The 24,830-nt window shown below is 50.7% G+C and overlaps 1 protein-coding gene across 1 annotated transcript in view; it reads left to right on the top strand.

The window, feature by feature from the left end:
- CRISPLD2 (cysteine rich secretory protein LCCL domain containing 2) overlaps window positions 1-24,830 on the top strand; it is a 67,952-nt gene that overhangs the window by 22,456 nt on the left and 20,666 nt on the right. Inside the window, exons 3-12 of the mRNA XM_068528449.1 lie at window positions 68-186; window positions 2,851-2,983; window positions 3,435-3,550; window positions 7,425-7,525; window positions 13,109-13,249; window positions 15,483-15,543; window positions 19,173-19,239; window positions 19,730-19,860; window positions 22,015-22,058; window positions 24,332-24,404. Of these exons, the coding sequence (XP_068384550.1) occupies window positions 68-186; window positions 2,851-2,983; window positions 3,435-3,550; window positions 7,425-7,525; window positions 13,109-13,249; window positions 15,483-15,543; window positions 19,173-19,239; window positions 19,730-19,860; window positions 22,015-22,058; window positions 24,332-24,404 (986 nt within the window). The remainder of the gene's footprint in view (window positions 1-67; window positions 187-2,850; window positions 2,984-3,434; window positions 3,551-7,424; window positions 7,526-13,108; window positions 13,250-15,482; window positions 15,544-19,172; window positions 19,240-19,729; window positions 19,861-22,014; window positions 22,059-24,331; window positions 24,405-24,830) is intronic.

Genomic DNA, 24,830 nt, shown 5'->3' with positions numbered 1-24,830 from the left:
GCAGTTTGGGTTCTTACACCCACCCCTGACCCTGACCTCCTGGTGCCCATTTCTCGTCCCCTTGCAGACCTGGGATGAAGAGCTGGAGAAGTCGGCGGTGGCCTGGGCCCAGGAGTGCATCTGGGAGCATGGGCCCAACAGCCTGCTGGTGTCCATCGGGCAGAACTTGGCCGTGCACTGGGGCAGGTAAGAGCCGCTGTGACCCCCTGCTTGTGAACGGGGGTCTCACTCACGCCGCCGAACCTCCAAGGCCTTGACAGTGTCTGTTAAATGTCACCCACGGACCTTCCCCCCGGTCAACCGGGCCACATTCCCGAGCACCCAAGCCAGCTGGCAGCCCCTCCCGGGCTGGGGGCTGGTTGCCTTAGAGGAAATGGACAAACTGTCTTCTGACCGGTTAAGACTCTCTGACCACGTGCTGTGCACACGAGTCCTCCGAATGGGGGCCCAGGGTCCCGGGGTCTGCTTTCGTTTTGCCGCACTTATTGAAAAGTTGGTCTGGACTGGAAACAGCCCCTCAAAGTTCAGGTCAGGGTTTGCTTGCCTTCAGCTGCCTATTTACTCTATTTCCAGCTCTTTAAGCGTGGAGTGTAATGGGTCCACGAGCAGCTGCATTTTCCTTTAGCCAGTGCCTTTCCGGGAGGGACCTGGGCAGGTGTCACCACGGGTCCAGAGGTGTGACTTCGTGGAACCACAGCAACCCAGTATTCTTTTCTGCTTTTTATGAAGTCAGTCTTGTGACAGCATTAAGAGAAAATGTCTAAAGGGAACCAAACCCATCGATCCACTGCCCTGGTTCAGCTCTTTGCGTGTTCCTGGGCTTCTGAGGTGCATCTGGCTGTGGGCCGGCATGTTTTCACGTAGTTGTAACTGTGGCCAGGACAGCTGTTAATTCTTTTTTTTTTTTTTTTTCCTTCTCATACGATATCAAAGCATTTTCTGTTACATGGTTGTCATGGTTATCACGTCGTCAAGGCTGCCTGTGGGCCATCAAGTTGACAGACTGGAATTTAGCCATTCCACTCTTTTGTTTTTTTTTAAATTAATTTATTTATTTGTGTTTTGGTTTTTGGTTTTTTTTGGCTGTGTTGGGTCTTCATTGCTGCGCTTGGACTTTCTCTAGTTGTGGCGAGTGGGGGCTACTCTTCGTTGCTGCACGCGGGCTTTCTCTAGTTGCGGCGAGCTGGGGCTGCTCTTTGTTGCGGTGCGTGGACTTCTCACTGCGGTGGCTTCTCTTGTTGCGGAGCACGGGCTCTAGGCACACGGGCTTCAGTAGTTGTGGCACACGGGTTCAGTAGTTGTGGCTCGCGGGCTCTAGAGCGCAGGCTCAGTAGTTGTGGTGCACGAGCTTAGTTGCTCCGCGGCGTGTGGGATCTTCCCGGGCCAGGGATCGAACCCGTGTCCCCTGCATTGGCAGGAGGGTTCTTAACCACTGCGCCACCAGGGAAGCCCAAGCCATTCCATTCTTGTAGCTAGGTTTTTTTTTTTTTCTTTTCCCGCTTGGCTCATTTGAATAATTTCATTAGAAAACTCTGAGGAGTAGGACTGATGGGTCCCAGGGCACAAAGACTGTCCCCCTTCTGGATGAATATTGCCATCTCACTTTACAAAAGAGACCCTCTTCTGAAGGCCCCTCTGCAGCCAACTGTTCTCTTTCCGAAACCACCCCAGCCTGGCTGTGAGGTTCCAGGGAAATAGACAGACTGGTGATGGGTTCCCCGTGGCCCTAGAGCTCTGTTGCTGCGTGTGTCTCTTTCCCCGAGCTGGCCCCAGGAAGGGAGGCTGCTTCTTCAGCCACGGCACTGACCGCCACCATTCCCTGGGTGCTGACAGTAATTGTTACAAGACATCTAACCACCCGGGTCCCCGCACTGCCCTCAGAAGTCACCAGTCGCCACCACATCTGTTCTCTTTATTGAAACCACTTTGTTTACGCTTGCTGGTGACAGCGGCAGGGGTTCCAATCTGGTTTATTTTCTTTCCCGGTGCCAACCGGGCAGACAGGGTTGAAGCGAGGGGGCGGTGGCCACCAACAGTGGCTGGGGGCGTGCTCCTCAGGGTTGGGGACGAGGGAGGGCTCAGGTGATAAAATCCCAAAGGGGAGCTTGGTATGAGGGTTTGCCCAGCTGACTGCAGGGCTGTGCACACCTGCGGGTTCCTGTGCCTTGAATGAGTTTTCTGCCTTGTGTCTGAGTCCTCGGGTTCCCTGGCAGCCAAGGAACGAAGCTGGTCATGACGTTACAGAAACGTGAGGCTTTAGGATGCTCTTTGGGGTGTGTGTGTGTGTGTGTGTGTGTGTGTGTGTGTGTGTGTGTGTGTGTGTGTGTGACAGGGACCTGTCTGCCCTGTCCCCCATAGCCAGCTGTTTCCCAACTTCCAGACCCTCCCCTGCCACAGTTCAGCTATCTGGTCAGGATCTGTTCAGTTATCTACTTACTGTTTTTCTCTACGTTGACTTTAAATGGACTTGCACCTTCAGTTTTGTCTTAGCAGTAAAAGCTGTGAAATATGGGATTTTTCTTAAGCGGTAATATCTGTGAAATATGGGATTCCCCAAATGTACCTGAAAATTAATACATAATTATTAACATAAAAAAGAACTCACCGGGGGCCAGGTAAAAGTTTCCCACACACACTGGTGGCTTGTAGGTCACCCAGGGACACTCCTGGAACCCAGAGGAGGCCAATTCGGGTTTTAAGCACTTTTAACAGATACTGGGTGGGATACGGGGCTGTTGGCCCAAAGGAGCGCCCCCTCCAGCTGCCCCATGGGTGGCGGTGCTGCCAGCAGGGGTCTCCGTCGTTGGGTGCTTGGTGGCCGACACATAACAAGCTGATCTGCCCCTGCAGGTATCGCTCTCCTGGCTTCCACGTGCAGTCGTGGTACGACGAGGTGAAGGACTACACCTACCCCTACCCCCACGAGTGCAACCCCTGGTGTCCGGAGAGGTGCTCTGGGACCATGTGCACCCACTACACACAGGTAAGGCTGAAGATCAGGTGTGACCTCAGCCTGGCACCCCCAAACACTGTCACTCACCTGGCCCTGTGGGACTGTTGCCCAGTCAGAAAACCTCTGCTCTATCATTGCCTTAATTTTTTCCTTTAATTCGGCGCTACTCAAAGTATAGCTGGTGGGCCAGGCCGTTTGTGGCCAGTTCACAAGTATGGAAACTGAGAGTAAGCACTAGAAACTTATATGGCAGCTTTACATTGCTGGGGAATTTTCCTTGTGTGTTTTTTTGTTCTTTTTTTTTTTGTTTGCTTTTGTTTTAAACAAATGTGTGGATCTTTAATGGGTTAGGGGAAGAATCTGGTCCTTCACCTCTTCACCACACACCCCTTTCATGCCAGCACCTTATGGATCCAGGCCAGATTATGTCACCCTGGTCATTTGTCCCTTGAGCTCAGATGTATGGATGTCATCTTTTCAGATAGTTTGGGCCACAACCACCAAGATTGGCTGTGCCGTGAACACCTGCCAGAGGATGAATGTCTGGGGAGATGTTTGGGAGAATGCGGTCTACCTCGTCTGCAATTACTCTCCAAAGTAAGAACAAGTGACATGGTTTTATGGGTTGGGGTGTGTTTGCCTGCTATGGAAGACCCAACTAAAACTGGCTTCAGTGATAAAATCTCTTTATTATTTCACATAACAAGGCATCTAGAGGTTGGTGTATCTAGGTTAGCTTAATAGCTCAGCATGTCAATGAGAACTTTCTGTCTTCTTGCTGTATTGTCCTCTCCTCACGGTCCCAAGATGGCTGTAGAGCACCAGTCATCACATCTTCCCAAACAGAAGGGAAGAGAATGGTAGAAAAGGCCTCTCTCCTTAGGCTTTTCTCACCCCTGGCCCACTTTCTCCTTATGTCATTGGCCAGAACTAGACCACTCATGGACAAGGGGGAACCAGACTGCCCCAGTTGGCTTTGACCAATGAAATTGCCCCAGTTGGCTTTGCAAGTCATCCCATGGGGCTACTTGAATAAGTCAGAAGCAGGAGTAGTTGGCTGGGCAACCAGTGGGGTCTGTCATAGGGATTCTTTTTCTCTGAAAATACGCAGCAGATAGCACTCTAGAAAATAGGTATTCATGCTAGTCCTAGTTTTTGCATCTTTATATTTCCCCTCCCAGAAGGGACCTCATCACACCTTTAGGTCATAGTCTCTCTTCCTCTTTACAGCATCCTGATGTCATCAATGTGTCACTTATCCCTTTACTCATTCACCTCCGTTGCTCATCAGACAAGTATGTGCTGATTCTCAGAGACTGGCTCACCCAGTTTACAGCCTGTGGTTTGCACACTGGCCACTGGGCTGGCCGCCATCCTAGCACTGGGCCCTGCACGCAGTGTGCCCTTGAGGCATGTTTTCTCCATGACTGCATGAAACAGGAATGACCTCATTTACTGGGTTGGATCAGGAGTGGCCGTGAGAAGGTGGGATGAAGAGAGAATCGCTGAGGTTGGGAGGAAAATAGAAACTCTCTGTAAACCATCTGGCACGCCTGTGGTAATGGTGTCTCAAGCAGCCCACAGGGATGAGGGCAGGGGGGTTATGTCATCCATGGGAGGGACCTGAGCCCCGTGGAAGAGCAGTAAGGTGGTCCCCATGGTGGAACTCCTTGCAGAGTGGCAGGTGGGGAGTGAGGAATCATTTGATTTAAGTCTTTATATTAAAAAATACACTAGAAGATCCAACCAGAAATACCATTCTTCCCTTATTTAGTCTTTACCACTTTCTTGAAAAAATAGTGACTTGTGTACAGTAAAGTACACTAATCCTAAGAGCACAGCTGGATAAATTTTCACACATATAGACATGTATTAGTCAGCTCAGGCTGCCGTAACAGAATACCACAGATCGGGTGGCTTGAGCAATACACGTTTATTTCTCACAGCTCTGGAGGCTGGAAGTCCAGATCAGGGTCCAGCAGGGTCAGTTTCTAGTGAGGAGTCTCTTTCTGGCTCACGGATGGCCACGTTCTCCCTGTGTCTCCACGTGGCGTTTCCTCAGTGTGTGCCGGGGGTTGGAGGGGGAGGGAGAGGGAGGGGGAGTTGAGCTCTCTGTGTCTCTTCTTATAAGGACACTAATCCTGTCAGATCAGGGTCCCACCCTTGTGACCTCATTTAACCTTAATCACCTCCTCCGAGGCCCCATCTCCAAATGCAGCCACGTTGGGGGTTAGGGTTTCATCATACGGATTGGGGGGTGGGCACACACGTTCAGTCCATGCATATGTATATGCATTATGTATGCGTTATGTATACCTGTGTAACTAGCACCCAGGTCAAGGGAGGGAGTATTTCCAGGGCCCCAGGCTGGAAGGGGGGGGGGGCTCCCTCATGCCCCCCAGAGTGGCTGACATTCTGACACCCCTCCCCATCGGTCAGTCTGTCTGGTTCGGACCCTCCTGTGAATGGACAGATACGCCGTCTTGTGCCTGTCGTCTGCCTCTCAACACCGTGTCTGGGAGATTGGTCTGTGGTGTTGTGTGTTCGGTGGGCAGTTTTTTTCAGATGTCTTTGTGGTTTTCCATTGATGTCCACAGCCTCTTTCCTCAAGAGTCCGAGCCCCCGGCCGTGCAGGGGGCAGTGGCTGAGAGGGTGGGCCCTGGGGTGGTGTCTGGGCTCAGGTCTCTTTGGGAGGGGGTGGGGTGGGGTGGTCTTGCACCTTGACGGCCTGATGGGTGAGGAGAGGATGCGCACTTCCTGGGGCTGCTGGGAGCGGGGAGGTTGCCCGTCTACAGGACGCCTGGCACCCAGCCCGCATCGACGACCGGTGACGACCGGTGACCCGGAGAGTTACTGCTCCTGCTGTGTGGGAGACCCGGTTTGTCGCTGAGGAAATGTGGAAGCTGCCTCTGCTGGCGAACTTGGCTGGGGCAGGGGAGGAGCCTGTCTGGGAGGCCCGGATGGTCTGAAGAAACCTACTGAGCCCCACCCGGTGACAGGGCAGGTGCTGGGGCACCCTGGGTCCGCCTTGTGATGGTCCATTTGGGAGGGTCATCCCGAAGCCCCCGTGAGTCCCTAGCCCGCCTGCACACGGGGCAGAGGTGCTCAGCAGAGCAGGGTCTGCAGCCTGGTGGGGGATGTTATGTTGCCATCCGTGGGTGCAGATTGTAACAGTACCCCCCCCGCCCCCCTCCCACCCTCCCCAGGCCCGATGCCCACGTAGCCCTGGGTGATGCCGTTCCGCTATTTTGAGCCGTCCGGGGGCAAGCAGAGTGTGTGTTTTCTGCACTTGTCTCCTGGCCATCACTCCCAGGACCCCTCCTCGGCCACCCTGGACAGCCGTCAGAAACGTCACCCAATGAGGATGTTGGTTTAGCAAATGCTCAGAGAGCATGTTGCTGTCACCAGGGGCTGGCCCCAGTCTGAGGCATCCACACAGTCGCCCCCTTCATCTCGTGACCACCCCCCGTGGTTACCCCACTACAGAGAAGGGGGCAGAGGCTCAGGGTCGAGGGGCATCGGCTGGGGTCACCCGGCTGGCAGGGCCAGGTCCAGCCCCGGGCGTTTGCTCATCACCGCTCGGCCATGCTTGGCCCAGGATCGGGGCCGCGAACCTCTTTCCTGAGTGGACAGACAGGTGACGGGGCACCCATGAAGGAAGTTTCTAGAACAAATCACGGAGACTGGCTCCCAATCACTCACCTCTCCGGCCTGTGCTGCTAAAGGCCCAGGTGCTGGGAGGAGGGCTTGGGAATTCCACTCACCACCTGCAACCCGGCCCCTGGAGAAATCCCACAGACCGGCCTCTGGTTTTCCTGCCCTGGGGACTTCAAAGGGAGGCGGATGGCACCTGTAATGCCCAGAGGGACCTTGGTCCCAGCCCCGAGAGCAGAGCGTGGTCAGAGGCTCTGAGCCCCACGGCCTGGGTTCAAATCCCAGCCCTCGCACTCCCTCGTTGTGTGACCTTGGGCAAGTCCCTTAACCTCTCTGGGCCTCAGTTTCCTCTTCTGAAAAAGGATTGAACTCCAGCACGTCCCTCCTGGGGTGCTGGAAGGATGGAGTGAGCAGGTAGGTACGTGGTAAACACGAGGCACTCCCTGGAACAGGCTGACGTTTACTCATTTGAGAAACGGCTTCAGAGGGTCCCAGCATCTTCCAGTGCAGAGGCACCGGGGCTGGGACTGGGGGTGGCCGGCAGCAGTCAGGGCTGTGTGAGGGAGCAGCGTGGGTAGGTGTGAGGCCACGGGACAGAGGTGCAGGGAGAAGGATGCTTCGTAGCTCCCGACTGGGATTCTTCCGGAATTCTCTAGACTCTGTACACAGGAGGGGCTCAGGGCACGTGCCTTTCCCCCTTCACACCTTCCTTCCTCCCTGACCGTGTCTGGGGTCCCGAGAGGCTCCAGAAAGGAGAGAGAAGCCCCCCGGGCCCTGGCGTGGCGGCCCCCTGACGGTGTTTCTGGTCTGTCCTCAGGGGGAACTGGATCGGAGAAGCCCCCTACAGAACTGGCCGGCCCTGCTCCGAGTGCCCGCCCAGGTACGGAGGCAGCTGCAGGAACAACTTGTGTTACCGAGGTAGGAAACGACTTGAAAACCCTTTGGAACGGGGTTCCCCTCAGTCCCTGAGTCATAGAGTGGCTGACGTGAAACGGGGAAGTTGGACAATTTGGGGGGAAAGTTGGTCCCTCCCGCCCTCACCCTCGGCCCTCCCTTCCTCCCCTCCCCATCTCTGGACTCAGGGTTCAGCCCCAGCTCCCCGGGGACACGGCTGCCCCTGGGACATCCCCCCAGTGGGCGTCTCCCGTGGGAGGCGTCCCTGCCCTCTTGGTGCTCAGAGTTTGGTATAAAACAGACAACAAACAAGGAATTTAAAACAGCCACGTGATTGATGGTCCAGGCGAGCTGCAGGCCGGGCAGGGGCCGCCCCCGCGGGTTGTCAGAGCCCCTCCTGCCCGTCCTTGTCCCCCGTCGGCCACCCAGCCGCGTGTGCAGCTCGTCCAGCCCTTACTCGTCAGAATCCTGTGTTTCCCCTACCCCACAGCTCAGGCCAAGCCGGAGCTTTCAGAGGCCGTGTTTTCCGGCGATGCCAGCATTTGCTTATTGCCGGCCGCTCAGAATGTTCCCACGTTCCCCCTCCTGTGAATAATGCACATTTTTCATGCCTCAAGTGCGCCTCGCATTTGGGACTGTTTCCTCCGGCTCCGTCCCAGAAGGAGCAGAGCCTGCCAAGGGGCTGACCGTGTTTTTGAGGTTGAGATGTGTTTTTTTTCCCGTGGCTCCATCAGCAGGGCTTGTGATGGCTGAGAGGGGTCTTTCAGGAGAGGTGGGGTGGGGGGGGAACGCAGGATCAGTCCAGTGGGCTCCGGGGTGAAGAGTGGGGCTCCCAGACCCTCCCAGGCCCGCTGTTTGCTACTGATTCTGCCCACTGCAGGGCGGGCGTGGGGATCTTGCAGGGGGGGAGAAGCAAGGATCTGACGGTCCAGTCCGTGCTGGTCCCCTGGGTCGTGAGTTATATGCGGGTGGCTGAGGCTCCAGGGGGAACTCAGGGGGCTCAACCCAAGGTCTGGACATGAGGCTTCTGGGTCTGGCTCTCCATGATTGGAGGCTGTTCGCTCAAACCAGCTGATGACTCTGCCCATCAGCAAAATGGGTATGATAACTCCAGCCTTCCATGACGTATCTCAGGCTCCGATGAGAGAGTCGGTGCATTTGGTGTGAATGTATTGAGCGCCTGCTGTGTGCCAGGACGTTGCTGGGTGATAGGGATGGAGATGACCGTGGGGACCCGACAGTCACGGTCCTGCCCTCGGGAACATGAGGTCCAGCGGGGCCACTGCCCCGAGGAGTGACGCGCACCTTTCAGGGGAAGTAACAGTTGCCTCAGGGCGTAATAGCAGGAGTATCCACCGTCAGCCAGGTCAGGGAAGGCTTCCCAAGCAGGCGGCTATTGCGGCAGAGGACACGGCCTAGTAATGAGAGAAGGGAAAGGTGTTTCCGGCAGGCGGAACAGCATGTGCAAAGGCCTGGAAGATGAGGCACCGCGGTCACGAGACTGTGAGGCACAAGGGCCCACAGGGATGTGCAGGTCCCGGCAGTGCCTGCCACGCAGCAGGGGCTCTGTAAGCATTTGTTAGATGGAGTTTCTCCTGCTCTCCCACCCCCTCTCAGGCAACACCTCTTCACTGTCTTCGAGAGGGAGGTGCCCACGCCTGTCCTTAGTGACATATTCCCAGATAGCCCAGCTCCGATTCCTGGATTCGTGGGACAAGCATGGGTTTTAGAGTTCGGCACACCTGCCTGAGGAATATCAGCCCTGCATGTTCCAGCGATGGGCACCTGGGCAGGGCATTTCATCTCTCTGAGCCTCAGTCTTCCTGTGTGAAAGTGGGGTGATGTGTCAGCCCCTGTGGGTCGTAGGAGGGCTGAGAAGAACGCAGGCTGACACTCCAGGCATATCAGGCCGCAAATCCCCATTCAGGCAGGTCCCGTGGCTGCTGTCGAGTCACCCCGAGGGGCAAATCCCCCCATCAGATCCTGAGTGCTGATTTGGGGACCGTGAGGGAGGGATGCCCGCTGGGGTCCCCCTTGGCTCTCCCATTGGGAGGGGGCTCCGTGTGTGCACGAGGCAGGCTGTCAGGTGCAGGGCAGGCAGAGCGGGGCGTCTCTGCGTTCCTGGACGTGTGTGCTCAGGCACACTTCTTGCCTTCTTTGAGCCTCGGTTTCCCCATCTGTAAGAGTGATGACATCGTTCTCCCGCAGATGATTTGCTGGGAGGATGCAACAAGGAGGATGTGAGTTGCTAGGACAGCAGCCTGCACATAGTCAGCGCTTTATGAACACAGCTCATTACTTCCTTGGAGAGGTGGGAGTGGGGAGGTATGACTGCGCTTATCACCTGGCATGGGGTTCTTCCTCACATGGGAGGTACTGGGGGCCCTCTCCCAGCCTGGGAGCCCCATCCATCTCAGGATCCTGGCAGACCCCTTCTCTTCTCGGGAAACACAGCTCTGGTGTCACACCTCCTCCAGGAAGACTTCCCTGAGTCCACAGACAGGCAGCCCACCTGCCTCCGTGCTCTTACTGCACCCAGACTCTCCTTGAACTTGATTCACCTGTAGTTACAACTGCTGGTTCACTCCCGGGCCTCCAGGGCCACGTAGCAGGTGTGTTCTGCATGTTGTCTGAATAAATATACCCCCAATATCCACAGAGGGTCATTTTCAAAGAACAAATGCACACAAGGATAGCCTAGATGCTGGTTAACCCACCCAATGAAGCCGCCTGGACTTGTTTATTTTTGGTGGAAAATGCCCAACTTCACTTGGCGGACATCCCGATTTTCTTAGCTAACCATGCAGAAAGTCTCTTCTAAAGCAGCTTATCTGCATAAGCTACTTAGTAACCGTTTATTGAGGTGCCTGGCAAGGCCTTGACCTATAATGGAGGTGGAACAGGGATAAGGATAGACCGTAAGAGAAGATTCCATCCCTCCAGCCTTTCCCTGTGTGGTGATGAAGGGCGTGGACTTTGGGGAAAGGTGGTTCGACTCTCAGCTGTGTGAGCTTGGGCAGGTCACATAGCCTCCCTGAGCCTCAGTTTTCCCGTCTGTAAAATGGGGCTGCTCATGCCTCCCAGGGCAACGAGAGGATGACGTGAGAGCTTGACATTAGTTATGAGCTTCGTCCCCACTTATGGAACCAGGCGGGAGTCTGCAGAACAATGTAGCAATGCTGTGTGCCTTGGGACCCCTGGTCCGGAGCTGGACGGTGCACAGGGTAACCTTGCAGCGAACTCGGGCACGGAATTTCCCCAGGCCTGTGCTGGTCCACACAGGGGATCTTAATTAGGATGTGATCAAATACAGCCCGTCCTCTGGGTAAGCATTCCACTTTTCATGTGTGTGTCTGAGGGCGAGGACCGTCTACCCATTTTCTTAAATAGTGAGCCCTCAAATGCTTTAGACTGCTTTACCCAACTATATTTGGCTAAATAAAGCCACGATTATGAGGTATAAAAATCCTAAAGGCCAGTGGAAGAAAACCCAGCTTATTCCAGAGACAGCTCTGGCTTTCAGTGTAGGACAAACCTGAATAGCCACATTGACGGGAAGACAGACAAGAGACAGCCGCTGGGTCCCAAGTGGTGTTTGCAAACCCAGCGTCTTCATAAAGATTTCACCTATAGCGTTTGGCTACAAATGATGTTTTCAGAATTCCCTTCCTGAATGTCTTTAAGCTTTGCTGGGACTATTTTTTTTTTTTTTCCCCAAAAGAGTTCAAAGACAGAATTTGTTGGGCGTTTTGATCATCCTTCACTCAGCAAATTTTGTTGAGCAGCTACTATGTTTTGGGAGCTGGGTGTAGTGTGGTGTGAAGCAGGCTGGCTGCTGGCCTCAGGGAGCTTACAGCTGGTGGGGGAGGTGGGTGGTGGTGAGCACGCCATCCACGAGCAGTACATGGAGGTCCGTGAGCTCTGATAATGAACTTGGGACTCAGGATTGCTGCTCTCCTCCGGCTTAAATCCTGTCCATCCTCCTCATGGGTCAGGGTAGTGGTTGCGCTGTGATGAATCGTCCAGCGAAACAGCTGCAGAGTATCCCAGCCTTGAAAAGCATCAGAGAAGATGTCACTTGCCCTTCATATTCTTGAATGTCTTGTATCAACACAAACCCTTGGTCTGCTTTTTTGGAGGAAAGTTGTTGCTCTTCAGAAGAAGTAAGGACAAGGCTGGGGATTGGTGAACACTTGATGGGACTTGAGTTTTAATCCGTTGACACAAAGAGGCCTGCGAGGGCGCTTCGTTCCTGCTCCTTGAAATCGTTCTTACCCAAATACATCTGTTGTCTTTTCTCATTGGAGGAGCTTGGAAGGCAGGGGTTTCCAACTCGGGTCCACAGACATCCTTGGAGGGGCGGGGGTCCCCCAGCAGAGATGCGCACCGATTCATCTTTGATAAGGGTGCTCAAGCAAACTCAAACAGCAATACTTTGCTTTACTTTGGCTGGAATTTATGGTTTGGTATTCAGCTGGCCTGATTACAGATCACAGTGAGTGGTTGATAGTTGACTTTCATGATGAAAACTGGAAGATAAACTGATGCTTAGTAAATGCAGTGTATTCGGTGAATTAGAATGTTTTGAAACATGAAGGTCATGGTCATGGTTGGAGAAATAATAATATTTGGGTGGGGAAAATATTGGGACCCGAAGAACTAAGTTTTTTTAACCAAGAGTTGGGTCTTTGGCTCGTTCTAGATGATGGTTCCAATGTTATTGGGCTTCAAAACTTCAGTGCAGAGAAAGGTTAAGTGATCTTTTTTTTTTTTTTTTTTAAATTATTTATTTATTTATTTATTTATGGCTGTGTTGGGTCTTCGTTTCTGTGCGAGGGCTTTCTCTAGTTGCGGCAAGTGGGGGCCGCTCTTCATCGCGGTGCGCGGGCCTCTCACTGTCGTGGCCTCTCTTGTTGCGGAGCACAGGCTCCAGACGCGCAGGCTCAGTAATTGTGGCTCACAGGCCTAGTCGCTCCGCGGCATGTGGGATCTTCCCAGACCAGGGCTCGAACCCGTGTCCCCTGCATTGGCAGGCAGATTCTCAACCACTGCGCCACCAGGGAAGCCCAGGTTAAGTGATCTTGACCTGCAGGAGTGGGGAAGGAAGCAGAATGTGCTGGTGGTGAGGGGCAGTGGGGTCCAAGAGCATTGACGAGGGTCTTCGTGTGCCATGATGGCGTGTAAATGAGGCGGGCCCCTCCTCCAGTGAGAACCTAGGGCCGGAGGCACCTCAGCGGAGACAGCTACGGTTTGGGGTCAGAGGATGAGGTGGCTTCCTGAAGCTGCTTCCCCGGGCAGAGACGGGACAAGAAACCATTCTGATGATCCAGGGGTGGGCGCCAGGGCCTTCTAACCTCTGGTCAGCCCAGCCGCTCTTGTGTCCAAAGCAAACACGGTGAGCAGAGGGCCATCCATCACCCCTTGGCGGGGAGAATTCCACCTGGCCAGCGCTGTCCTGAAATGTAACTTTCTCTTTGCCACTGAAATGACCCTTTGTGAAACCAAACCTCAAACAAGTTTAGTTTCCAAATTGCTTCTTTATTTTTTCCGAAATGCATTTTGGTTGAAGCCCGGCATGTTGCTTTTCTCTCCTTCTTCACTATTAAGAGACGTACGACCAAAAACCTGAAACGGACGAGATGAACGAGGTGGAAATGGCCCCCATTCCTGAAGAGAAGCACATCTGGGTCCATTCGAGGGTGATCAGACCCACGAAGCCCAAGAAAGCCCCCGCCGTGAACTACATGGGTGAGTGGGGCTCTGCCCTCTGCCAGCCACCTCTGGAGGGGGCAGTTTTCTTTGGGGTGGGCAGAGGAGGGAAACGGGTGGGTTGAGAGGTCTCCAAGTCGACAAACAGCAGGGAACAGGGTGGGGTGTAGCTTGCAAAAAGCACAACCTGAAGACGTTTCTAAAAAATGATATTTTTAAGTCATTTCAAAAGAAGCATTATAGGAGTTGTGCTTGGGTGGCCTTTTCGCCCCTGGCAGGTATTTTAAGGTTAGACCTTCTCTTGACCTTTCAAAGAGGACTTGGGCTGAAATCGGGTTCCTGTTGGAAGTGCCTGGCTCCCAAAGGGAGAATGAACGTGCAGCGTGGCGCCCGGCTCCCGTGGTCATCATGCACCAGCCCTGTGACTCGGACAGTCACCCGACTCTTTGAGACTTGATGTGCTCATCTGTAAAGTGGGAGCAGTAATGCCTCTGTCAGCATTTTTTTAAATCAGTGAGATATGGACCTGTGCATTTCATATGTCCATATTTTACAAGAGGCATTGTGTTCTTTTTTTTAAAAAAATTTATTTTATTTACTTTTTTTTGGCTGCGTTGGATCTTCGTTACCGCACGTAGGCTTTCTCTAGTTGCGGCGAGCGGGGGCTACTCTTCACTGCCGTGCGCGGGCTTCTCACTGTGGTGGCTTCTCTTGTTGCGGAGCACGGGCTCTAGGTGTGCAGGCTTCAGTAGTTGTGGTGCACAGGCTTCAGTAGTTGTGGCTCACGGGCTCTAGAGCACAGGCTCGGTAGTTGTGGCGCACGGGCTTAGTGGCTCCGCGGCATGTGGGATCTTCCCGGACCAGGGCTCCAACCTGTGTCCCTTGCACTGGCAGGTGGATTTCAACCACCGCGCCACCAGGGAAGCCCGGCATTGTGTTCTTGACAAAGGAGAACTGAAGCAATTACTAAGGAACAAGGCCATGGATTCTAGACCTGGGACAAGCCTCCTGGGCTGTGTGTCAACGTTCTCATCTGTTACTCTCACACATCTCCTTGCCAGAGCTGTTGCAGCTCTGTCAGGTTGCTGTGGGGATTATTTGCAGTAAACGGGGCCACCCAGTGTCAGCTGTGTTTGAACTCACCATCAAGTTGCCTCCGACACCCCCCCTTAAGGCCGGAAGTTGGATTTTCTCCCAGAGACTTCCGGAAGTCCCCAGATGCCTAGTGTTCTCACGCTCACCTCTGTCTCACTTTCTTCTCCCTGGTCTCCCAAGACACTTCACCTCCTAGGGCTCGCTCCTTTCTTTCTGCCCTCCCCTGCCCGGCTCCGATTACCCCCTCCCCTGCTCACCTGTGTATGCGGCACCTTTACTGAAGGGTTGAGGCTCTGGAGGGCATTTTCTTACAGACACGGCACCAAGTGTGGGTTCTCTGCCCACCAGTGTCTCTCTTTTCCCTCCAAACCTCACACAGCATAAAACCGGACTCACCCCTGAGTAGGAGGCCAGCTCATGCCCATCTTTCTCAAAAATCCTCTGCTATTTTGTCAACTGCCCCGCCCTCAGCCCCCACCATTCTCTCTCCTCTGAGCCTTCAAATGTCTTTCTCCTGGGCTTCCTGCCTGTTTAGTCAGCTGTGGCTTTCTTTGACCAGGAAATACGCTGATGTTCTTGTCTGTCCAGAAATTCCAAACACTTCAGTTGTTTTTTCCTTTAATAATGTAACATTACAAAGTAATATGTCTTTTTGTCAAACTACGACACTACTGCAAGATTCTAATATGTCCCTATAAAATAAACCAAAAAGGAAAGCTTGGCAAAGTCATCTTGGCTGGGGGCGGGGAGACGACACTGGTGAGAATGGCTGGGTCCCCGCCAACCGGGCTGGACAAGGCTTGCCCTCCAGAGCCCTGTGAGGCTATGGGGCACTTAGTGTGCCAGGCTCCCTTCCAAGCCTACATTTACTTTCTCATTTAAGGCTCACAGCAACCGTTGGAGGTGGATACTGTACTCATCCCCATTAATAAGCAGAATTTGAACCTCAGAGAGGGGGAAGTCAGGTGTCCAAGGTGACAGTGCTACTAGAAAGAGGATCTGGGATTTGAACCTCACCCTAATAAGCCTGCAGCCACTGGGCCATGCTCCTGCTCTCGTTATGACATGGATTCCAGAATGTTCCAGAGAGTTCCTCAGAGGGGGGATGGGGTCTTCTAACTCAGACTCATCCTCTCCGCTTCTTGCCTTGACAAGTATTTCTGCATTTGTCTCCTAGCCCAAGTCATCGGGTGTGACACCAAGATGAAGGACAAGTGTAAAGGGTCCACGTGCAACAGGTAAGGCCTGGCCCATCCCCATCTCGCCGCCTACAGCCCTCTGAAGCACCTGCTCTCGGTCATGGGTCACATCATGATCTGTCAGCTGATCTACATCTGTAGAAATGCCAGATGTGCCAGCAGCAGATGTGCTATCGACCGGGAGATCTTGACTGAAGTTTTTGTGAGGCTGGGGGCTCCCTCCCATCTCTGTGCGTGAAGGGGTTACCCAGAGCTAGCACAGGCTAGCCCAGAGCTCTGTGCCGGGGACGACTGGGGCTGCGGCAGCGTTAGGGCAGGTGTGACCGTGGACGGGTCCAGCATGGCTGCTGTGGAATCCAAGTCGGCCTGCTTCCACAGGGGCCCCACCAGACAAAGAGCGGCCTGCGTGTCCCCCAGCGTTGAACAAATTCATGTAGCTGATGGAGTCACTTAGTATCGTCCATTTCAGTTGTTGAAAAACATCTGCCAAGAAGAACAAGCTTGGTTTTGGCAATGTAGCTGCTGGGCTGCCCCTTCTGGCAGTGAGTGGCCAACAGGTGCAGCGGCCCTACATAGATCCTCAGGTTCATGGCAGGAAACTGTGTTATCGGTGGAGGGGCCTTAGTCTTCTTCCTATGGATTCTGGCATCCATTCATCTAAAGCTGAATTGCGTTTTTTTTTGTTTTTTTTTTAATTAATTGATTTTATTTATATTTATTTTTGGCTGCGTTGGGTCTTCGTTGCTGTGCACGGGCTTTGTCTAGTTGCGGCGAGCGGGAGCTACTCTTTGTTGCGGTGCACGGGCTTCTCATTGCGGTGGCTTCTCTTGTTGCGGAGCGCAGGCGCTAGGCGCGCGGGCTTCAGTAGTTGTGGCATGCGGGTTCAGTAGTTGTGACTCGCGGGCTCTAGAGCACAGGCTCAGTAGTTGTGGCTCACGGGCTTAGTTGCTCCGCGGCATGTGGGATCTTCCTGGGCCAGGGCTTGAACCCGTGTCTCCTGCACTGGCAGGCAGATTCTTAACCACTGCACCACTAGGGAAGCCCTGAATCATATTCTTTAAAGCACATGCTAAAAGAGAAGGTATATTGTATTACCTAAAAGAGAGGGTCCTATTTTATACCATGGGGACTTTGGGATCTGGTTTACCAGGGCAGTGCATCACTCAGACTTTGGCAGGAGTGCCCTGGGACAGACAGAGCAGCCCAGGATCAGATGTTCAAGGGGCTCGTACGTCATCCCACGAGCAGCTGGCGATGGGCCAGCAAGTACTACGAAAGCAGATCCAGGCAGTTTGTTGGTGAGATAAGCAAGACGTGGCAATGAGGGTGGTGGAATAACCGTCTGTCCCCTCGCACCGGAAGGGGTCTCCACTCTGCAAACTCACAAGTCTGGGATTCCCGGAACGCTCCCGAGTTGCCCCTTGGTGGTGATGTGCCTATCTGAACCGCAAGCTTGTTACAAGAGCATCACGCCTGAATATTCAGTGGGAAAAAATGACAGGGTCTGGAGAGCATTTGTTGTCGGCATCAAAAGAGTTGCAGGGTTGGGGATAGATGGGACCCTCCCCGAGCACGGAAAAGGCAGGGGTCTGTCCACATGAAGACTGTTAGATGCCTCCAGTCAAGATATAGAACTCAGCCCACCTGCAACCGCAAGAACGCTCACGGTGCAGCTCCTGGAAGCCGTCCCACCATCTGGCACATCAGTTTTCTGTACGTGGTGCTTTTACAAAAATAATATTTACTGGACTTTTTTCTGACTTTAAAAGGTATTCTTGTTCACTGTAATTCAGGAAAACAACAACCGAAAAAAAGTATAAAGGAAAGAATAAGTGTCCCAGAATCTCATGAACATCCGTAACAATTCTATGTAGTTTCTGTGCACTGATTGGGCTAATACTGTTACGCGATCTTGTGTGGTACTGGTTTCACTTAAGATTTTCCAAGGTCAATAACTATTCCTCAAAAACTTCATTTCTAGTGGCTGCATAATACTCTGACATTTGGCCACACAAAAATATATTTGGCTATTCCTTTGACACCTGCTGACTTATTTCCAGTTTTTCCCTATTACAAATGGTTGGAATAACATGGAGGTCTGACTTTCTGTCTTTTTTGCTTGGGAGATTCAAGAATCAAGGGATATGAATTTTTTTTTAATTGAAGTATAGTTAATTTACAGTGTGTTAGTTTCAAGTGTACAGCAAAGTGATTCAGTTATACATATATATATTGTTTTTCAGATTCTTTTCCATTATAGGTTATTACAAGATATTGAGTATAATTCCCTGTGCTATACAGTATAGGTCCTTGTTGGTTATCTGTTTTGTATATAGTAGTAGGTATATGTTAATCCCAAACTCCTAATTTATCCCTCCCCCCGCTTTTCCCTTTGGTAGCCATAAGTTTTCTATGTCTGTGAGTCTGTTTCTGTTTTGTAAATAAGTTCATTTGTATCATTTTTTTAGATTCCACATATAAGTGCTATCATATACTTGTCTTTGTCTGACTTACGTCACTTAGTATGATAATCTCTAGGTCCATCCATGTTGCTGCAAATGACATTATTTTATTTTTTTATGGCTGAGTAATATTCCATTGTATATATATACCACATCTTCTTTATCCATTCATCTGTTGATGGACACTTAGGTTGCTTCCTTGTCTTGGCTATTGTGAATAGTGCTGCTGTGAACATTGGGAAGCATGTATCTTTGCAAATTAGAGTTTTTCATCTTTTCTGGATATATGCCCAGGAGTGGGATTGCTGGATCATATGGTAGCTCTATTTTTAGTTTTTTGAGGAACCGCCATACTGTTTTCCATAGTGGCTGTACTAATTTACATTCCCACCAACAGTGTAGGAGGGTTCCCTTTTCTCCACACCCTCTCCAGCATTTGTTATTTGTAGACTTTTTAATGATGGCCATTCTGGCTGGTGTGAGGTGATACCTGATTGTAGTTTTGATTTGCATTTCTCTAATAATTAGCAATATTGAGCATCTTTTTATGTGCCTCTTGGCCATCTGTATGTCTTCTTTGGAGAAATGTCTGTTTAGGTCTTCTGCCCATTTTTTGATTGGGTTGTGGTTTTTTAAAAAATATTAAGCTGTATGAGCTGTTTGTATATTTTGGAAATTAATCCCTTGTCGGTAGCATCATTTGCAAATGTTTTTTCCCAGTGCAGAGGTCGTCTTTTCGTTTTGTTTGTGGTTTAAGGGATATGAATTTTGAAGGCTTTCTGGAACGATTAACTGTTATTTGTGAACATGATCACCATCATTTAGTTTTATTCTATTAAAAAACCCTTGACGCCTGGAAAATGCCACCTCCTTTCAGTCTGCACATCTTTGGTGGTGCCTTTGAAGCCATTTGTCTTTATTCTGTGAACTGTCCATCTATTCATAGAATTGTCCATCTATTCAATTTGAACCCGAAGCACGTGAAAATAGTCTTTAAGGAGGTCAAGTTGAACCTAATTGTGTCCGTGTGACTAGAAACTTCAGCCTGGGTGAATCGTGACTTGCTCCAAAACAATGCATGCTATATCACTGACGCTTTTCTATATGTGATAATAGAGCTATTGAAGGAAAAAACCCCAATAAATTCATGATGAGGTTTCATGAACATGTTTACCTCCGAAAATCATCTTCTTTCTTCTCCATCAGGTACCAGTGCCCAGCAGGCTGCCTGCACAACAGGGCAAAGATCTTTGGGACTCTCTTTTATGAAAGCGTAAGTATGGCCAACATTTCTTTAAATGGCTTGTGTGGACTCCTGTCTATGTTTTAAAAGCAGGTGGCTGGTTTTCAGGTGAACAGATTTTCTTCCCGCTCCTTAGTCAAACCTCCCTTTTTGTAGAGCTGATCCGTGTGTGTTTCTGGGGTCACAAACTTGTGAAGCCACTTTTGGGAACTGGGGCTGACCCTCGAGCAGACCAGTCTCCATTTTAGCCCGAGCGTTAACTGCTCCACTGGATGGGGAGAAGGGGCTGTTTGTCTCTGTTCTTAGTTTGTAAAGCAACTCGTATGGGTTCTTAAAGATAACCAACCACCCCTGGAACAAAGACATGTTATAGAGTGCAGTCAGAGTGAGAAGTGGGGCGAGCCTTGGCCCGACTTTTTGGCTTTTTGTGGGTTGAGGACAAACATCTTGGGTGTTTCTGGAAATGATCGCAGACAAAGGTGAATTCAGATGTACTTACAGTCTGGCCTGTCCCCCGCAGGTGTCCAGCATCTGCCGGGCCGCCATTCACTACGGGGTCCTGGACGACAAGGGAGGCCTGGTGGACGTCACCAGGAATGGGAAGGTCCCCTTTTTCGTCAAGTCTGAGAGGAACGGCGTGCAGTCTTTGAGGTAACTATTCGGTGATCAGGGTTCCTGAAAACTTCTTTTCTGATTATGAGAGTACTGTTGAAACTTTGAAAAGTACTGAACAATATAAAGAAGCAGGAAAACAGTAAAGATGACCTTAATCCCATAACTCAGAAATCTCCCCTATAGGCCATTTAACCTGTTTCATCCCAGTGGGTTTCGGTGTGTGTGTTTAATGTGGTTGAGTTTTGTTTCTTGTTTGTTTGTTTGTTTTTGTAGGTGTGAGGAAAGTTTATTGTGTATTTAAAATTAACACTGCTCTTAATTATGAAGTGTACACATAACCATTAAGATACAGAAAAACGGAAATAAGGAAATACTAATCTCTTCATTCCCACTTCCCAGAGATAATCTAGGTACATGACCTTCAAAAGCATATAGTCTTGCAGTCTGATATGAGTTCTGAATCCTGCTTTTTCTCCCTTCCTTGTCCCTGAGAACTCTTCAGACACTTCAGTAATGACTGATGGTATCTTTGAGTTTGTAGGCTAATTCTTTTTTTTTAATACATCTTTATTGGAGTATAATTGCTTCACAATGGTGTGTTAGTTTCTGCTGCATAACAAAGTGAATCAGCTATATGCACACACATATCCCCATATCCCCTCCCTCTTGAGCCGCCCTCCCACCCTCCATATCCCACCCCGTAGGCTAATTCTTTAATTCTTGATTGGCACATTTTTTTCCCCCCCTGAGAACAAGGCTTTTCATTTTTTAAATATACTTACTTGTTTTTGCAAGATGTTTTTCATGTAAGGTATGTGGATGGCTGACGGGGCAGACCATCTTCGCCATTCTGACTTTTGGGGGTTGGTGGGGTGGGGGGACCATGAAGAACAGCAGGAGGTCGTGTCTTGATCTGTCCATGGCATCTGAGGCATAAGGTGACCAGGAGCTGGTGGGACCCACTGGGGGCTCTAGGGTCAAACAGACCCGGCTCTGCCTTCTCCCTGTGCGTGACCTGGGCTGGCTTCTTCATCGCGTCGGGGTGGCAGTACCCTCATTTATAAATGAGGGCCACGGCAGGACCCAGGGCTGACACCCAGCTAACCCACCACGAGGCAGCATGTCAGGGACCCCCGTGTCAGTGCCCATCCCAGGGTCTGCAGCCGGAAGGCACCCAGCAGACGCTCCTGTGATAGTTACAAGGTGGCATGTCCATGTCCCTTCCAAATAGTGAGGCCACTCAGAACATTTCAAAAACTATGTGAGTCATTCTGTTTGGAAAGGCCTGGTTCTTCGGGCAGTGTTGCAATAGTCCTTCTTCTGTCTTAGCTGGGGATTTTATATAAACAAAAAAAGAGCAAGGAAGTTTAAACGAAAGCAAAGAAAATATTCATGGAGAGATCGGTTGGGTGACCTCAACCCCAGCCTTCATGAAGCTCAGCCCCGCCACCGATGGAGCTGTGGGCTTGACCAAGGGTTCAGGTCCTGCCTTGCCTGGGACCCTTGTCCTGAATCCATTTCTGGTCCCTTCCAATGGCCAACTTTACATCTAGAGTGGGGTTCTTCACGTCTTAGAATTAGAGTCAGGGAGTCTGTAAACGCAAAGCAAATTAAAGCTTTAGTTTCACTAACCTCTAATTGAAATGTGGTATTTTCTTCCGTGATGGATGTTAGCCCCCAATCTGAGTAGCACTCGTAGGGCCAGTGACTTTCTCACGGGTAGGAATCCACGTGATGGAGACACCTTGAAACAGTCTCTGCTGTCACGATCCCCAAATGACAGTAGTTAGAAGACCTGCCGCTAGATTCTGTTTTTAATACGTTAATAAAGATGCACAGCTATTACGCTAACACAAATTTGTTTTAATACTTTGATAATTATATGAATAATACCTGATTTCCTTCTAATCTTCTAAACTTATCATTGCATTTTAAAATCATTGTTCTGAGAAGGTGTCCATAGGCTTTACCAGGCTGCTAGAGGGATCCTTGGCACAAAGAAGATTAACGAGCCCTGCTCTAGAATGTTCTCATTCTAGATCCTGCTCTGGAATGTCCTAAGGGCTTTCAGGCTCATGGGAAACAAGTAGGAAAATGTAAAGTTGAGGCCGTAAGTAAAATAAGTGCAGGAACAAGCGTGTACTTTTAGACGCATTTCTGTTTGCATTTACCTAATGATTCCTTTTACAGCAAATACAAGTCCTCCAGCTCATTCACGGTGTCAAAAGTGAAAGGTAAGCTGGCCAGTCTTTTCTTATATGACCACAATACACAGGTTATCTTGGGTTTCCCTGGAATTTCATTCCTCTTAGTTATTGATTTAATGTTTACCATGTCTGCTGACATTGCTGTTCTCAGCATTGTAAAGATGTTTAAGAGGTTCCTGAGGAGGTCGATTCTTTAACTAATTTTTTTAAATATCATAACTTAGGGGGAGTTCCCTGGCAGTCCAGTGGTTAGCACTTGGTGCTTTCACTGCTGTGGCCCAGGTTCAGTCTCTGGTTTGGGAATTAAGATCCCGCAAACCGTGGGGCATGGTGAAAAAAAAAAATCTGAGCTTCGCAATGGACCTAGATAGCTAACCTGAAACACAGGCATGGGTTCCCAGCTGACTGTCACAGAAATACTAATGCCTGGGTCTAGAGTAGCTAATAGGTTGCATAGGGAGTGTCAATTTCTAGTGAGTGATAGTGGTTACCTGGAGCGTTGTTTTGAGAAGGATTCTGAGGCCTCATTCTGGGCTCAGCAGAGCACGGAGCTTGATAGATTAGTAATGTCTGCCATGGGCAAGAGAGGGAAACGTGGGGAAGTCCGTGGCCCATACTTGCTGTCTCTGGCCCAGCTTTTTGTATGGCCTCCGGGATGTTCATTTGGCAGGGTGACATGCATCCACAGGAGAGCACGCTGTAACCAGAACTGGGGTCTGTGTTATAGTTGCCCAGACCGGGCACTTGACTGGAATAGTCTCAGGCAGGCAGGGATGCCAGGGTGCCCCACCCAGCACCCTCCCCTGGACCCTCCCCTGGATCCTTGCCCACTGACCCTTTCTTCCTTTGGGAAAGCAATTCTTGTCATTTACCCTGGATACAAGAATATCTGGTTAGATATCTTTATAAAAACATATAGCAGCTTTTCCCCCTGTTACAAAAGTAATGTCTGTTTATTCAAGATAATTTAAAAATACAGAGAATTGTTGAAAAAAAGAAAAAAAGACCTAAATTCCACCATTCAGAGATAACTGCTCTGAACATTTTGGTGGATATCTGTAGTGTTTCTTTTCCCTCTGCCTTAAGAGTATATACATTGGTAATGTATACATTGATATTTTTTTAAAAATTGAAATGGAATTGGTAACCTGATTTTCTTTTCAAACAATAATATATCAAGAATAGTCTTCTGTGCCTTTAAGTGGACTTCTAAACCTCGTTTTAATGATTTCCCCAGCATCCCATTGTATAGCAGACCCTTGGTGTAGTAAACCAATCCCCTTGCTGGATTGCTGCATAGACCCCTGGCCCATCCAAGTGATAGGCTGGACCAAGAGTGGGCAAACTAGAATTTGCCCAGGGTTTTAGGTGATGTCATCATAACAATAGAAGGTGAATAAAGTATTCCCAGTGAATTTATATAGCAGTGAAGAATTACATGCCTTCTGTGGACATTTTATAAGTGCGTTTTATATTGCAATAAATTTTTTTTCTCTTTAAAAAAAAAAAACAAAACCTCAAGGCCAAATCCTGTCTGCTGACTGTTTTGTAAATAAAGTTTTAGTGGCACCTGGCCGCACCCATTCCTTTCCACATTGTCTGTGGCTGGTTCCTGCTACGATGGCAGAGTTGAGTGGTTATAACACAGACCAGAGGGCCCACAGAGCTGGAAATATTTACTCTCTCGCTCTTTAAGAAAGAGTTTGCCGAGCCCTGGACCGGACAAGGACAGCCTGTCAGAGACTACAGGTGGCCAGTATTAGAACTGCTTTCTTACATCTGTTGTTAAAACACAACGTGTGACCTTGAAGGAAAGAGTCAGCTGCCCCTTGGGAAGGGTGTGAGCAAAGAGCTCTAGGCTGGGAATTAGAAACCTGGACCCTCAACCATGCCCTGTGCAGCCTCAGGAGTTCTCTTAGCTTTTCTGGGCCTCAGTTTCCCCATCTGTATAATGAGTATAATACCCGCCACGAAGCTCCAGCAGGATAAACTAGAGGCAGAGGCTTCAAGGTGGAAAAGCACGATGCAAGTGAAAAGTTTGCTCGCCCCACAGAGAAACTGTTTAGGGTGCTGACACCTTTGACCTGTGAAAACACTTGGGCCTTGGGCTTTATCTCATCCCCAGAGTGCCCCTGGGGGAGGTGCCGGGAGCACTGGGGCCTCATCCCGGCTCTCATCCCGGTTCAGGGGCCCAAGGAACCCCTAGGACCTGCTGTCCAGCAGCCTGTTTCACAGGCCAGTAGCCTGAGGCCCAGGCTTGCCCGTGACCTGACCCTTCCCCTATGTGTTCCTGTTCACAGAGCAGGACCTAGACTGCTACACCACCGTGGCCCAGCTCTGCCCATATGAGAGGCCGGGGACCCACTGCCCCAGGTAAGGCTCCCTGGCATTTGGATCGGCAAACGTGGGGGCCGAGAGAAGAAGGGCCAGGTTGGGTTGCGGGTCACTGCCATGCACAGCTGAGTCCTAGACGTGGCCCTGCTGTGTGTCCACCCAGGAAGTCAGTCGCTTTGTGCTCCGAGTCAAGGACCCCCTTGACCTCTCCCTGAGACCACTCGTTCTCAACCCTGGCTGCACACTGGAATTGCCTGAGAGGCATTAAAAGAACAAATCCCCGTCTCCGGGCGTGGCCCCGCAGGACACCCACATCTTTAGAAGCTTCTGGGTGAGCCCCGTGTGTAGCCAGGCCCCAGGGCCCTGCTCTGGGAACTTAACTGAAAAGATGACTTTGCCCTTGTCGATGTCACCTCCACTTGAAGGAGAGCGTATTTGACTTCATTTGCCACCAAGCTCTTCCCA

This window comes from Eschrichtius robustus, chromosome 19 (assembly GCF_028021215.1).
Source record: "Eschrichtius robustus isolate mEscRob2 chromosome 19, mEscRob2.pri, whole genome shotgun sequence".
Classification (NCBI taxonomy): domain Eukaryota; kingdom Metazoa; phylum Chordata; class Mammalia; order Artiodactyla; family Eschrichtiidae; genus Eschrichtius; species Eschrichtius robustus.
Note: the sequence above shows the minus strand (reverse complement) of the source record. Positions and strands in the feature narration are given on the sequence as shown.